At 40.6% G+C, this 15,615-nt stretch overlaps 1 protein-coding gene across 2 annotated transcripts in view; it reads right to left on the reverse strand.

The window, feature by feature from the left end:
* Positions 1-10,793: 10,793 nt before the first annotated feature.
* ECH1 (enoyl-CoA hydratase 1) overlaps positions 10,794-15,615 on the reverse strand; it is an 82,685-nt gene continuing 77,863 nt past the window's right edge. For both annotated transcript variants that reach the window (XM_073598740.1, XM_073598742.1), the window contains exons 9-10: positions 11,609-11,759; positions 10,794-11,526 (exon numbers count right to left, since the gene is read on the reverse strand). In XM_073598740.1, the coding sequence (XP_073454841.1) occupies positions 11,422-11,526; positions 11,609-11,759 (256 nt within the window). In that variant the 3' untranslated portion in view covers positions 10,794-11,421. The remainder of the gene's footprint in view (positions 11,527-11,608; positions 11,760-15,615) is intronic.

Consider the following 15,615-nt stretch of genomic DNA (forward strand, 5'->3'; position numbering starts at 1 on the left):
AGAGGGGGGGGGGGGGGGGGGAGATGCCTCCTCCCACCTGATTACTGGATCATCAGTGAGGTTCCAGTTCCTTTTCCTTTCCTATGGGAGCTGGCCAATACTCCCCTTGTGCTTTCCTCCACTGAAAGCACACCCCCACCCCCTACTTGGATGAGGCAATATCCAAAGGTAAATTTGTTCAGAACTCTTACCCACTAGACCGCACAGAATACTTTATTCAATGCAGGACCACAGAGGTTTGATGAGAGCCCTTCTGACAGGACACCTTCTCCCTCCCACCTAACCACCTTGAATGCCGAATCCCATGGCTGTTGCTGCACCCAGTGCGGAATCACACAGATCTGAAGGGAGAACCTGTCCTGACAGTCTACTTCCCTTTTCTTAAACTGGACTTTTATGGCACAGTTTGTTACAGCACGGATTTAAGATCACACACAGGGAAACCACGCTGTCTTTCTTGCCAGATTTTCAGCAGCATACACACCACAAACACTATGATATAACAGATGAACAATGTATCTACTATCACCCCAAGTTGCTCACATTCATTGCTTGGACACATCAGCAAGGTTATGCAATTTTATGCATCCCCCCTCTAGCTTTTTGTGCTCTGGGGGTATGGTTTTCTCCCTTTGTCTAAGCACAATTATTGCTAATAGCACCCAAGAAATTGCCCCCAATGCCAACGTCAATATTTCAAATACAAACTGAGAAGTTGCACAAAGATTACCAGTATCATTCATTTAGGCAAAGTCTTACTTAACTCTATAAGACCCTGTTAGTAAAACCCACTCATACAGGGTAGCCGTTAATACCTTTCAATTAGTATGCATGAGCATCAACAATTAGTATAGTTCTATGACACATAGACAATACACTTTCATTCAGAAGGCATACAGATCATAGTAAAAAAAAAAAAAAACGCAATGGGCGGGGTCCTGATGACCAGTATCGTTAGTCAAATCAGGTAACAGGTTACCGGCTCACCTAATAAGGTGGTGTTCCTTGTCAGAACAGGAGAAGTAGTCAAAATAAAAGGAGATTGGGGATAGGACCCAAGGTGTCCTTACCTTCAGTGAAGGAAAAGGAACAAACTGCGGTTTAACCTGATAACTTTATTAGAACAATTAGTAGAAAAACATTTTAATCATTGAAAGGAAAGCATAAACAATAGGAGATTGCATAAGGTAAAAACTGACAACGTTGTCACTTAAAAACGCATGCCCATGAGCTCAGCCATATCCAAGTCATCCACACGTGTCAATCATCTCAAGTCATTAAGTGTGACTTAATATATAATGCTTACATATGTTTAGGCGAGGTGAGTTCCGGGAAACCTTGGTAGCACAAGTCGGTACCCGTATTGTGCTTAACCATGGACCTCCAGACTCCCTATATGCCTATAGAGTTGCTGCATTGAGTCTTTACAATGTTAAAGAAAGCATTAGTTATCTCAGACAAATAAATGCAATTCTGGCTAGAAAGTATTCCTGATAGTTAGTGAACAGGACAGGTTTGATTTCTGGATGTAGCACTATCAATCATAGAGATAATATATATATAATAAAAAAAAAAAAAAAAAAATGCAGCACGCTGTGATGCAGGCATGCGACTTGAGTCCAGGAGAAACAATAGATCCACAACAAGCTTGTTAGTCATTCAGCACCATGTTTCCATGAAACATTAAAGATAGCACCGCATATGGATTGGATCGGAAAATATAGTCAGCTGAGTCAAAATACAGAGCCTCCAAAGAGAGAAAAAAAAAAAAAAAAAAATTAAATTCTCTTTCCCTTTCCTTCTTCCCTTTCTATTCTTTAAATGTTCAGGCTGTGATTGCTTGCTGGATATACCAGTTGAAAAGAGACTCACTGTTTAGATGATATTAGATTGGTGCTCAAATAGCAGCGACAAGGTGGTGAATCCAGAGTCCTTTGCAGGGGTCCACAGGTGTGCAGGATGCAAATCTCTGTATTCCTAGTCCTGGTGACACGCACAGGATGTTATCCACTCAAAACCAGCATGGGGCCGCCTGGCCATTTACTTCCAGTTTTCAGTTGTTTGTGGACCATCTGTCCACGAAAACATTTCGTAAAGCAACAGCAGCAAACACCCTTCTTGAGGCAACCAGCCATCATCCCAAGTCCCTGGTCAGAGGTATACCAACAGGGCAATTTCTGAGAATTAGACGCAACTGCTCACTGGATCAAGACTATCAGGCTGAATCAAAGCAACTCTATAAAAGATTTAGAGAAAGGGGTTACCCGCATAGATCTTTAAAGAACTCAAGAAAACGAGCATCTGCAATTGACCGGAAAGAACTGCTAATACCAAAGAATGACCAAGATGCCAACAAGAGCCTTTCTGATCAAGTGAAAATCATCACCACGTTTGGTACACAGTGGGAAGATGTGCGAACGATCTTGACTAAACATTGGCACGTACTGACTCGAGCTCCCCAGATGGCTTCTATAGTTGGCCCTAAACCCTTCATGGTAGCAAGAAGAGCCAAAAATCTGACTGATGAACTCGTCAGATCTGAATATACCAGACCCAATCCACGCAATTGGCTCACGGACCTGCCTCCATTGCGAGGGATGTATGCTTGTGGAAAATGCCATATTTGCAGATTTGTAGATAGATCTGACTCATTTACAGATGCAACAGGAAGAAAGGTGTATCAAATTAAACATTTCATTAACTGCAATACTACACGAGTACTGTATATGCTGGAATGTTCCTGTCATAAATTGTATATAGGCAAAACAAAGCGCCCTTTAAAGGTCCGTATAGGGGAACACCTCTCAAGCATTCGATCCCCAGATGATGATACCCCCATAGGAGAACACTTTTCAAAATATCATAATAGGGAAACAAACGGACTCAAAATTAAGGGGTTCTATGCTCTAAAACTTCCAGTAAGAAGAGGTGACTTCGACCTGATACTACTTCAAAAAGAAAAGGAGTGGATTTTTCGGCTGGGGACGCTCGCGCCAAATGGATTAAACACTGAGCTGAATTTACAGGTATTCCTGACTCCATAAGTTGATCTCCACTGAATTGATCGATTGTCAAAATATCATAATAAGCCTCAGTCTGTATAAATGTATCTATCTGTATTTAGCTTTACATTCATATCTTAATATAACTACTATTGAATTTAATAGATGTGATTAAAAGCATAAAATGTCAACTTGTGAATGGCGATTTTACCTTTTACATCAATGATTATACTATGAACTGCAATAGTCATATACTGCCACAAGATGGCAGCTGTGTAAAAACACTTTCTCCTTACAGCAGTCTGAATTCCCCTATGGGGTTAACATGACCATGTCTAGGCAGGAAGTGATGTAACAGGAAGTAATTCACTGAGTGTCACTCTGCCTATAAAAGGATTCTGTTCATGCAAACACTTCACCCTGAAGAAACCCACGTCACAAGTGGGTGAAACATGTCGGTGTGTGTGCCTACGCATGCCCTCTACTGATAGCCAACTTGGGCTTTTCATCACTCCTTAGCCCTCATCCTATCTCCGCAAACTGGAAATCCACAAACAACTGAAAACTGGAAGTAAATGGCCGGGCGGCCCCATGCTGGTTTTGAGTGGATAACATCCTGTGCGTGTCACCAGGACTAGGAATACAGAGATTTGCATCCTGCACACCTGTGGACCCCTGCAAAGGACTCTGGATTCACCACCTTGTCGCTGCTATTTGAGCACCAATCTAATATCATCTAAACAGTGAGTCTCTTTTCAACTGGTATATCCAGCAAGCAATCACAGCCTGAACATTTAAAGAATAGAAAGGGAAGAAGGAAAGGGAAAGAGAATTTAATTTTTTTTTTTTTTTTTTTTTCTCTCTTTGGAGGCTCTGTATTTTGACTCAGCTGACTATATTTTCCGATCCAATCCATATGCGGTGCTATCTTTAATGTTTCATGGAAACATGGTGCTGAATGACTAACAAGCTTGTTGTGGATCTATTGTTTCTCCTGGACTCAAGTCGCATGCCTGCATCACAGCGTGCTGCATTTTTTTTTTTTTTTTTTATTATATATATATTATCTCTATGATTGATAGTGCTACATCCAGAAATCAAACCTGTCCTGTTCACTAACTATCAGGAATACTTTCTAGCCAGAATTGCATTTATTTGTCTGAGATAACTAATGCTTTCTTTAACATTGTAAAGACTCAATGCAGCAACTCTATAGGCATATAGGGAGTCTGGAGGTCCATGGTTAAGCACAATACGGGTACCGACTTGTGCTACCAAGGTTTCCCGGAACTCACCTCGCCTAAACATATGTAAGCATTATATATTAAGTCACACTTAATGACTTGAGATGATTGACACGTGTGGATGACTTGGATATGGCTGAGCTCATGGGCATGCGTTTTTAAGTGACAACGTTGTCAGTTTTTACCTTATGCAATCTCCTATTGTTTATGCTTTCCTTTCAATGATTAAAATGTTTTTCTACTAATTGTTCTAATAAAGTTATCAGGTTAAACCGCAGTTTGTTCCTTTTCCTTCACTGAAGGTAAGGACACCTTGGGTCCTATCCCCAATCTCCTTTTATTTTGATTCATTCAGAAGGCACCTGTGAGGTCATAGGCATCAAAGCAGCGCATACATGTATGGCCTCACCTTAGGCTATGAACCCAGGCCTTCCAGCTTTTGACGTCTAGGCAACCCTCTCATTCACACCCAAAAAAAAAACAATTTAGTACTCTGCGTTAGTTAAAAGACAACAGTTTCACTTTTTTACATATAACAGACAATAACGTACACTCTTCACACTTGCTCGGAAAGGGGTTCTCCTCACCTTGAGACCCCAACTTTCCCACACTCACACTTTCACACACCTCTGTTGGACTGGCCAGGCATTAAGCCAACGCAGCCTTATTCTTTTTGACCCCCGAAGGACAGGCAGCCAGCAGCCCTAATGGCTATGGCTTAGGAACCCACTCATACAGGTTAGTAGACAAACAGAACATAAAGTATCACCCCTCTTGCCCAGGTTCTTTGATTGCGTGTTGACACAATCTGTATTCTCCCTGGCCGCACAAGGACAATTAGACATACAGGGAGATAATTGAATCACCCTTGGGCCCTTGTCTTATTACAATTATACGTCAGGTGTTCACTTTAGCAATCCGATTCTTCTACGGCACCATTGATTGTAAAGGGAAAAATACCTGAAAGCAAGACTGGCTCCAAATTAAATATTATAATATATATATATATATAAATATTAGAGGGAACAAAGCACTATACAGAAGGTGTGTACGTGTCTATATTAGCAATGCCCCAATGAGCCTGGCAGACATCTCTTCTGTTATACCCCTTCTATGGTCAGCACACCCAGCTTATCTGGTTATCTGTTTCTCCCATCCTCTGCCAGTACGCACGACCATGAATTGACATATCGACATACGACTGCTTTCAGCGTGATTGCCATCTAAAACAGCTTACAACACATATAGTTATGTAACTTGCTAGCAACACACATTCTTGTTACAAAAGATGTTTGTCATTTTGCAGTGCTGACAGAGGAATACAGAATATACTTAATTTATTAACACAGCAATATATATAGTGATTCAGCATTGATCATAAATTATCCCTATACAACAGAAAATCTGTAAGGTGAACTTACACTGGACTGCCTCTCCATACCCCTACGTCCTGCTGTACCTGAGGCTGGAGATCACCTGCTAGGAGACATTGGTTCGCCGCTTCACCTGTCCGGGCATTTGAAAGCCCCATGGCTTAATCTCCTAAATATACTTTGTAAAGGCACATACAGGAGGCATTCTAATTGGGCCGCACTGTCCATGTTCAATCAGAAACCGCCTAACCCGTCCTGTCAGCGGGGGAGAAGGAGAGAGAAAGCTGCAGGGATTTCAAATCCTCTGACTGGTGAAGCAGCGACCCAAGGTCTCCTAGCGGGTGATCGCCAGCCTCAGGTACAGCGGGACGGGGGGAATGGGGAGGGGGTCCAGTGTAGGTACACCTTACAGATTTTCTGTAAAAGGTGAACTTGCACTTTAATCTTTTTTGGAATAAGGCCGTAACATAACAAAATGTGGAAAAAGTGAAGCGCTGTGAATACTTTCTGTACTGTACTGTATGTATGAATGCAGTGTTATGAAAGTCTTGACCTTTATGACTTGCAATATAAAGCTTATGAACTGACTTATATAACTATTTGAGTTAGTGCAATATTTATAACCAGTACATTTCTGTGAGTGGCGGCAACCAGGTGAGGAGTACAAAGACAAGGGTGTCTTGCCTACAGTCAAGCATGGTGGTGGGAGTGTCATGGTCTGGGGCTGCATGAGTGCTGCCGGCACTGGGGAACTACAGTTCATTGAGGGAACCATGAATGCCAACATGTACTGTGACATACTGAAGCAGAGCATGATCCCCCCTCTACGGAGACTGGGCTGCAGGGCAGTATTCCAACATGATAACGACCCCAAACACACCTCCAAGACGACCACTGCCATGCTAAAGAACCTAAGGGTAAAGGTGATGGACTGGCCAAGCATGTCTCCAGACCTAAACCCTATTGAGCATCTGTGGGGCATCTTCAAACGAAAGGTGGAGAAGCGCAAGGTCTCCAATATCCACCAGCTCTGCAATGTCATCATGGAGGAGTGGGAGAGGACTCCAGTGGCAACCTGTGAAGATCTGGGGAACTCCATGCCCAAGAGAGTTAAGGCAGTGCTGGAAAATAATGGTGGCCGCACAAAGTATTGACACTTTGGGCCCAATTAAAACATTTTCACTTAGGGGTGTACTCACTTTTGTTGCCAGCGGTTTAGACATTAATGGCTGAGTGTTGAGTTATTTTGAGGGGACAGCAAATTTACACTGTTATACAAGCTGTACACTCACTAATTTACATTGTAGCAAAGTGTAATTTTCTTCAGTGTTGTCACATGAAAAGATATAATAAAATATTTACAAAAATGTGAGGGGTGTACTCACTTTTGTGATACTCTATATTATACCTTCCTATCTATTTACTAATGCGAACACTAGCAGCATAAGGATTAAAAATAGTTAATGCCGATCTCGAGAGCTTAAATCTGCTTTAAAAAAAATAAAATTAGATTACTGGGAATGTTTGAAGTCAACCCGTGCGTGCCAATGAAACGCAGAACAGATTTATTGTAATTCAGGCCCTTGGAGCTGCTTTTACCTATCCTTCATTCACACATTCCAACTCCATTCACGGTCAAGAGTGAAGAGAAATATCTTGTATTTTTGAATATAGGGGTGCATGTAACTCACTCCCCTTTGTCAAACACAATAGCACTGGTGTTGGTTACCGGCTGATCAGACACACAGCACTTTTACATGGACTCAAGGTTCCCTGTGTAAGCTTTAATGTAGGATCAGCTTTGATCTTACACAGAGGATCCTCTCATCGCTCCTGACAGCAAATGCAGTGGTGAGGGTGTGAAGGGAAGGTATGTAATAAAGTGCTGCGGGCGTTGGTTTAAAAACAAATCTTATAGTGGTATTACCAAATCGCACAACCATTGTATGCAAAATTGTTATTCTATTTCTTCTGTACTGATTATTTATCGATGTTAAACCTTTGATAATCAACATTTTGTACTGTACCGTATTTCTCCCTGTTTTATACCTAATAAAAAAAGTTTGTAAACAAAAAAAAAAAAAAAACAAACCTCCCTACTTTACAGTGCACAGATAAAACACAGGTTCATTTAAGGTGTTACAGCTATAGGTCAGCTAAATCACCCTTGTCTAGAATCCCTAAAAGTACCAAGGTATTGCCACGGTACTATGAAATACTGAGCTATGACCAACAGCTTTGGTATTAAAATTAAACCCATCAAGGTGTCTACACTCATGTCCTTCTCCTAAAAATGCTAGTTGCTTGGTCACTGGAATCAATCTTTTTTGAGTCACTTACCTGGGACAGTCAAAGATCCACACCCTAATTATTGTTCTATTTTACTACCTTAAAGTACTGAAGTCAGTGGATCAGTATTCCAGCCAAACCAACTTATATTTTGAGCAGGAGAGGTCAGCCTTGGCTTCTTCTATTTTCTTCCATGACTTTCAATATAAAGCGCTAACCCTGCAAACATTCATACTCAAGAAAGGAGCTAGCTATACTAATACATGGCATTGATGCACAAAGGTTAAGCTTGATTCAATAAATTATAAGTTTTGTTATTTGCCAAAAAAACATTATTTTCAGCAAAGAGAGCTGAAAATAATGGTCACTTGGCTGGAAATAATGATTGTCATGGCAATCAAGAAGCTCAGTAATTTTATCCTATACATCAACCTTTCTCAACCAGTTTACCCCAGAGGGATCCATGAAATTATTTTCAGGTCTAGTTGACCCCCTCCCCTAAAACCACTTAATTGAAGGTCGGTGGGGAAAATGCCCCTTACACTGGTGGTCAGAGGGAAGAATAACCCCCTTACACTGGTAGTCAGTGAGAAGAATGCTCTTTACATTGATGGTCAGTAGGAAGAATGCTTCTTACATTGATGGCCAGTGGTAACAATGCCGCTAAGATTGGTGGCCAGCGGGAAGGTGGCCAGTGAGAAAAATGCCCCTTACACTGGTGGGCACTGGTCAGAAGAAAGAATGACCCCCTTACATTGGTGGTCAGTGGGAAGAAATATTGCTCTGTGTGGCATCTTTTACATTCTACTTTCTGCCTCACCATTCAGAATAACCTTGTTAACCCAAAAAATACATTTAACTAATTTACTCTACAGATATACCTGCTTGGGTTCCAACTTACAGTTTAGGGAAGTATCCATTACACTATGGTTAACATTCTACACGGTAAAGTAGAATGTAGTAGAACTGTAATTTACACTTCTTAAATGAGTTTTATAGATTCAATAAGATAACACTGGGTAAATTATACACTATATTGTCAAAAGTATTGGGACCCTGCCTTTACATGCACATGAACTTTAATGGCATCCCAGTTTTAGTCCGTAGGGTTCAATATTGAGTTGGCCCACCCTTTGAAGCTATAAAACCTTCAAGGTGTTCTATCGGGTTAAGGTCAGGACTTTGTGCAGGCCAGCCAAATTCCTCCACCCCAAACTTGCCCAACCATGTCTTTATGGACCTTGCTTTATGCACTGGTGCGCAGACATGTTGGAACAGGAAAGGGCCATCCCCAAACTGTTTCCACAAAGTTGGGAGCATGAAATTTCCAAAATGTCTTAGTATGCTGATGCCAAGTCCAACCCCTGAAAAACAACACCACACCATAACCCCCCTCCACCAAATGATGTGGACCAGTACACAAAGTCCATAAAGACATGGATGAGCGAGTTTGGGATGGAGGAATTTGACTGGCCTGCACAAAGTCCTGACCTCAACCGATAGAACACCTCTGGGATGAGTTAGAGTGGAGACTGCTAGCCAGGCCTTCTCGTCCAACATCAGTGCCTGACCTCCCAAATGCACTTCTGGAAGAATGGTCAAACAATCCCATAGACACACTCGAAAACCTTGTGGGCAGCCTTCCCAGAAGAGTTGAAGCTGTTATAGCTGCAAAGCGTGGGCCAACACAATATTGAACCCTACGGGATAAGACTGGGATGCGATTAAAGTTCATGTGCCCCAATACTTTTGACAATATAGTAATATATATATATATATATATTTTTTTACATGTTCAAAGTATTTTTATATAGTTTTCCTTGTGTCGCAAAGAATTTATTGAGTTTTGCAAGCAACTTACATGGGCATAAAAACAGATAAGGCCTCTAATCTGGAAAATTCACAAAAGTTTTTAAATATATATCTCTCTCCTTGACAAAGGACATTTAGTTCCTCATTGACAGTGCCAACAAATGTCACTGTATAAATTGTAGAAGGAAGTTTGCAAGCATATAACTTATTAGGGTGAGGTTGACAAGGTGGTGAAAGAAGGAAACAAGAGTAAGAAAAAGGAGGAGGAAAATGGTGAACAAAAGAGAAGAAAATCTGTGGCAGTGGATAGAGAAGGGAAGGAGAAAGGGGGTAGGCGAGGGAGATCCCGTGAGGCCCAAACAATAACAGTGCCGTCTAGCTCCATGTGGTCAATCACAGCGAAAGGAGGGAACAATCCAAATGTGGCTGAGCATTATAGTCCAACCATGGACCCCAAACCTTCAACTATTTTGTATGGGTATTGGGGATTATGGAGGTTAGCTTCACAAGTATTATTGTCCCCATGAGCCTCTGTTTGACCTTGGCAAAGTTTGATGGTTGTCTCCAGAAATCCTAGCAGCTTTCTCTGATGTTAATCAAGGTGCAGTACAGGCTTATGTAATAAGGCTTCACATGGGTCATGGGTGAGGTTAGTATGTAAAACCAGCTGAAGTATATTATAAACTTATATCTAAAAGTAGTAAGCCTTGAGGCAGGACCACCAGATTTGCAGGAGACTACATTGGTCATTGCAACCCTGAAAGCAGATCTGGATATGTGGTCAGGGATCATGTACCAAAGTGAAACTAACTTATAAGCATTTTCTTGGACTAGAATATTGAACGAGCATTTGGAGACAGTCAGCCATATGTCATTCCATTCCGTATGGTCAAGAGTGGTGCCCAGATCCTTTATCACTTGTCCATATAAGGGAGTCTACTGGTGCCAAAAGAGACCAAAACCAATGTACATTATAAAAAAGTGACACCAAACACACAACCTTTTTTCCATTTAACCTCCTTTCTGTATTAGACAGTGGATTTGTTCAATCCATGTAATTTGAGTAAAAAAAAAAAAAAAAAAAAAAAGTTTAGAACTTGAACAGACATAATCCACACTGAACTTTTTATAACCAGTAGCAAAAACAATCATCAGAATTTGTACCACAGTTTTCAAGAAACCTTTGAAAATTACTTATTATCTGAGACATATCAAATCTTAATAAGAGTTCTGTTATTCATAACAAGAAAATTAATTCAGTCTATTATATAACATTGAACCTCAGGTAAAAAGACATTCGTCTTAATGGTCAATTGTGTGTTTCTTTACCAACAGAGCCTTCCATATAATGGAAAAGAAACAGATGGTTGATAACTGAATTACTACATTCAGTTTTAAATAGAAAAGGCGGAAGAGACATTTACGAAGGCTAAAGAAAGTGTCTGGGTTGCACACATTAACCACTCATATTACTTCTCATTTTCTCCCCTGCACTACATGAAAATTGATTACTTATCTCATGTTTTTTTAATTACCTGTCCCTCCAGGTGCTTTTTGAAAGGACTTTATTTTTAAACTTAGGCTTTTTGCATGTTTTTTATGTGCAGATACATTTAATCATTATCATATCTGACTGTTGTTCTAATCATACGGGTCTATCAGATGATTATTACAGTTTTAGTCGGCAGTACAGGGCTACTATTACAGTTTGGAAAAAGTAACGTCTTTTGGGCTCTTCTTTTGTAAGACAGCCTGTGCAGACTTCATGATGTCCTCAGTCTGCAGCATGCTCATGTTCCAGTTAGCCTATGATAGAGAGAAAAACGTCATGTTGGTGGTCTGATAAAAGAATTGTCCCAGGGAGTTTTATCCTGTTATTAGTACTCACCATGTAATCCAAACTCTCCTGCACTGAGTGATCTCGAGAATATATAAGGTTGATTTTGGTTCCCTGAACAGCCACAGGGCTCTTGCTGGCAATCTCAGAGGCCAAGTCAAAGGAAGCAAGCATGAGGGAAGATTTATCGGGAAACACACGGCTTGAGAAGAGGGAAAGAGAAGAGATAAATCAGTTGCAACTTGTGGACTACGGGCCAAATGCAGCTCCTATAGAGCTTTAACTGGTTGCCCTCAAAATGTAATACATTTTTTGGATAAAGTAAGGGAGAGTTATAACCCATGTCAGTTTTTTTTGCCATCTGTGTCCCATAGGGGAAATTTGAGAAAGTTATAGAATCCTGGGATGTCACCAGGATCACTAGAACTAGTGTCCCCGTTGTAAAATTTCCCCTCTATTACTGTTCTGAGGTCAACCCAAAATGTGGGATTTTCTTTTACTTTCAATTTCAATGATATGGGACAATTAGAGGAGGTTGAATCTCCCTAATGGGGGATGACGGCAATAAAAACTGACAGGGGTTCCAATCCTCCGCTCTCCAAAACTTAAAAAGATATTGAAAATTTGTTCCTCCAGTGACTCTGCAATTTATGCTAGTGTTAAAAAGACCTGCACGGAAAGAAGATTGGAGGAAGTCATTCCTGGGTTCTGAGAATTCTATCTGCCCGGTTGCCTGAAATTTTGATACTTTCTCAGCCACTGACCTGCTCTACACAGATGTTCCCAGTTACTGACTCGGGGAGTAATAGAAGGCCTGCAGAACTTAAATATTCTAAAGATATATCTGAAAAACCACAATTGCTCTTTACAGGACTTTGAGGGCAACTTCTAACCAAAAAATAAGGATAAAGTGATGACATTTATTTTCTTGATTTATAAGGCTTGAACCACATATATTACATCATACAGTGGATATAAAAAGTCTACACACCCCTGTTAAAATGTCAGGTTTCTGTGGTGTAAAAAAATGAGACAAAGTTGTACAGTTGCATGGCCGAACTCGCACAAAACAGGTGCAGGGACTTTTTCCCCCATGCTGAAATCGGATTGCATGGGTGTTCTCACCTATGGGATCCGATTCCTGTGCGAGTTCACAGTTCGCACTGCGATCTGTTAACCGATCTGGGGGTGTCATTAACAATGTATTCACACCCGGGAGTGTGAACTGCCTGCGGGAGAAATGTGATGCAGGAACTGGCGGTGTAATAGCGCTGGTTCCTGCATCGCACAAGTGTGAACCTAGGCTCAATGTGATCTATAAACTGTATAACTCAATTGAAAAACAAACTGAAATCTTTTTGTTGGGGGCGAAGTAAAAATAAAAATACTAAAATAATGTGGTTGCATAAGTGGGCACAACCTCTTATAACTGGAGATGTAGCTGTGTTCAGAATAAAGCAATCACATTCAAACTAATGTTAACCACTTCAGCCCCGGAAGGATTTACCCCCTTCCTGACCAGAGCACTTTTTACAATTTGGCACTGCGTCGCTTTAACTGCTAATTGCGCGGTCATGCAATGCTGTAACCAAACGAAATTTGCGTCCTTTTCTTCCCACAAATAGAGCTTTCTTTTGATGGTATTTGATCACCTCTGCCGTTTTTATTTTTTGCGCTATACACTGAAAAAAAGACCGAAAATTTTGAAAAAAAAATGATATTTTCTACTTTTTGTTCTAAAAAAAATCCAATAAACTCAATTTTAGTCATACATTTAGGCCAAAATGTATTTGGCCACATGTCTTTGGTAAAAAAAATGTCAATAAGTGTATATTTATTGGTTTGCGCAAAAGTTATAGCGCCTACAAACTAGGGTACATTTTCTGGAATTTACACAGCCTTTAATTTATGACTGCCTATGTCGTTTCTTGAGGTGCTAAAATGGCAGGGCAGTACAAAACCCCCACAAATGACCCCATTTTGGAAAGTAGACACCCCAAGGAAATTGCTGAGAGGCATGTTGAGCCCATTGAATATTCATTTTTTTTGTCCCAAGTGATTGAATAATGACAAAAAAAAAATAAATTACAAAAAGTTGTCACTAAATGATATATTGCTCACACAGGCCATGGGCATATGTGGAATTGCACCCCAAAATACATTTAGCTGCTTCTCCTGAGTATGGGGATACCACGTGTGGGACTTTTTGGGAGCCTAGCCGCATACGGGGCCCCGAAAACCAATCACTGCCTTCAGGATTTCTAAGGGCGTACATTTTTGATTTTACTCCTCACTACCTATCACAGTTTTGAAGGCCATAAAATGCCCAGATGGCACAAACCCCCCCCAAATGACCCCATTTTGGAAAGTAGACACCCCAAGCTATTTGCTGAGAGGCATGCTGAGTCCATGGAATATTTTATATTTTGACACAAGTTGCGGGAAAGTGACTATTTATTTATTTATTTTTTGCACAAAGTTGTCACTAAATGATATATTGCTCACACAGGTCATGGGCATATGTGGAATTGCACCCCAAAATACATTCTGCTGCTTCTCTTGAGTACGGGGATACCACATGTGTGGGACTTTTTAGGAGCCTAGCCGCGTACGGGACCCCGAAAACTAATCACCGCCTTCAGGATTTCTAAGGGTGTACATTTTTGATTTCACTCTTCACTGCCTATCACAGTTTCGGAGGTCATGGAATGCCCAGGTGGCACAACCCCCCCCCCAAATGACCCCATTTTGGAAAGTAGACACCACAAGCTATTTGCTGAGAGGCATGGTGAGTATTTTGCAGCTCTCATTTGTTTTTGAAAATGAAGAAAGACAAAAAAAAAAATTTTTTTTTTAATTTTCAAAACTTTGTGACAAAAAGTGAGGTCTGCAAAATACTCACTATACCGCTCAGCAAATAGCTTTGGGTGTCTACTTTCTAAAATGGGGTAATTTGGGGGGGTTTTGTGCCACCTGGGCATTCCATGGCCTCCGAGACTGTGATAGGCAGTGAAGAGTGAAATCAAAAATTTACGCCCTTAGAAAGCCTGAAGGCGGTGCTTGGTTTTCGGGGTCCCATACGCGGCTAGGCTCCCAAAAAGTCTCACACATGTGGTATCCCCGTACTCAGGAGAAGCAACAGACTGTATTTTGGGGTGTAATTTCACATATTCCCATGGCATGTTTGAGCAATATATCATTTAGTGACAACTTTGTGCAAAAAAAAAAAAAAAAAAAAAAATTGTCTCTTTCCCGCAACTTGTGTCACAATATAAAATATTCCATGGACTCGACATGCCTCTCAGCAAATAGCTTGGGGTGTCTACTTTCCAAAATGGGGTCATTTGGGGGGGTTTGAACTGTCCTGGCATTTTATGCACAACATTTACAAGCTTATGTCACACATCACCCACTCTTCTAACCACTTGAAGACAAAGCCCTTTCTGACACTTTTTGATTACATGAAAAAATTATTTTTTTCTGAAAGAAAATTACTTTGAACCCCCACACATTATATATTTTTTTAAAGCAAATGCCCTACAGATTAAAATGGTGGGTGTTTAATTTTTTTTTTTTCACACAGTATTTGCGCAGCGATTTTTCAAAAGCATTTTTTGGGGAAAAAAACACACTTTTTTACATTTTAATGCACTAAAACACACTATATTGCCCAAATGTTTGATGAAATAAAAAAGATGATCTTAGGCCGAGTACATGGATACCAAACATGACATGCTTTACAATTGCGCACAAACATGCAGTGGCAACAAAATAAATACATTTTTAAAAGCCTTTAAAAGCCTTTACAGGTTACCACTTTAGATTTACAGAGGAGGTCTACTGCTAAAATTACTGCCCTCGATCTGACCTTCGCGGTGATACCTCACATGCATAGTGCAATTGCTGTTTACATTTGACGCCAGACCGACGCTTGCATTCGCCTTAGCGCGAGAGCAGGGGGGACAGGGGTGCTTTTTTTTTTTTTTTTTTTCTTTATTTTTTTTGCTTTTTTATCTTATTTTAAAACTGTTCCTTTCATTTTTTTTTTTTTTAATCAT

This window comes from Aquarana catesbeiana, linkage group LG09, assembly GCF_042186555.1.
Source record: "Aquarana catesbeiana isolate 2022-GZ linkage group LG09, ASM4218655v1, whole genome shotgun sequence".
Lineage (NCBI taxonomy): Eukaryota > Metazoa > Chordata > Amphibia > Anura > Ranidae > Aquarana > Aquarana catesbeiana.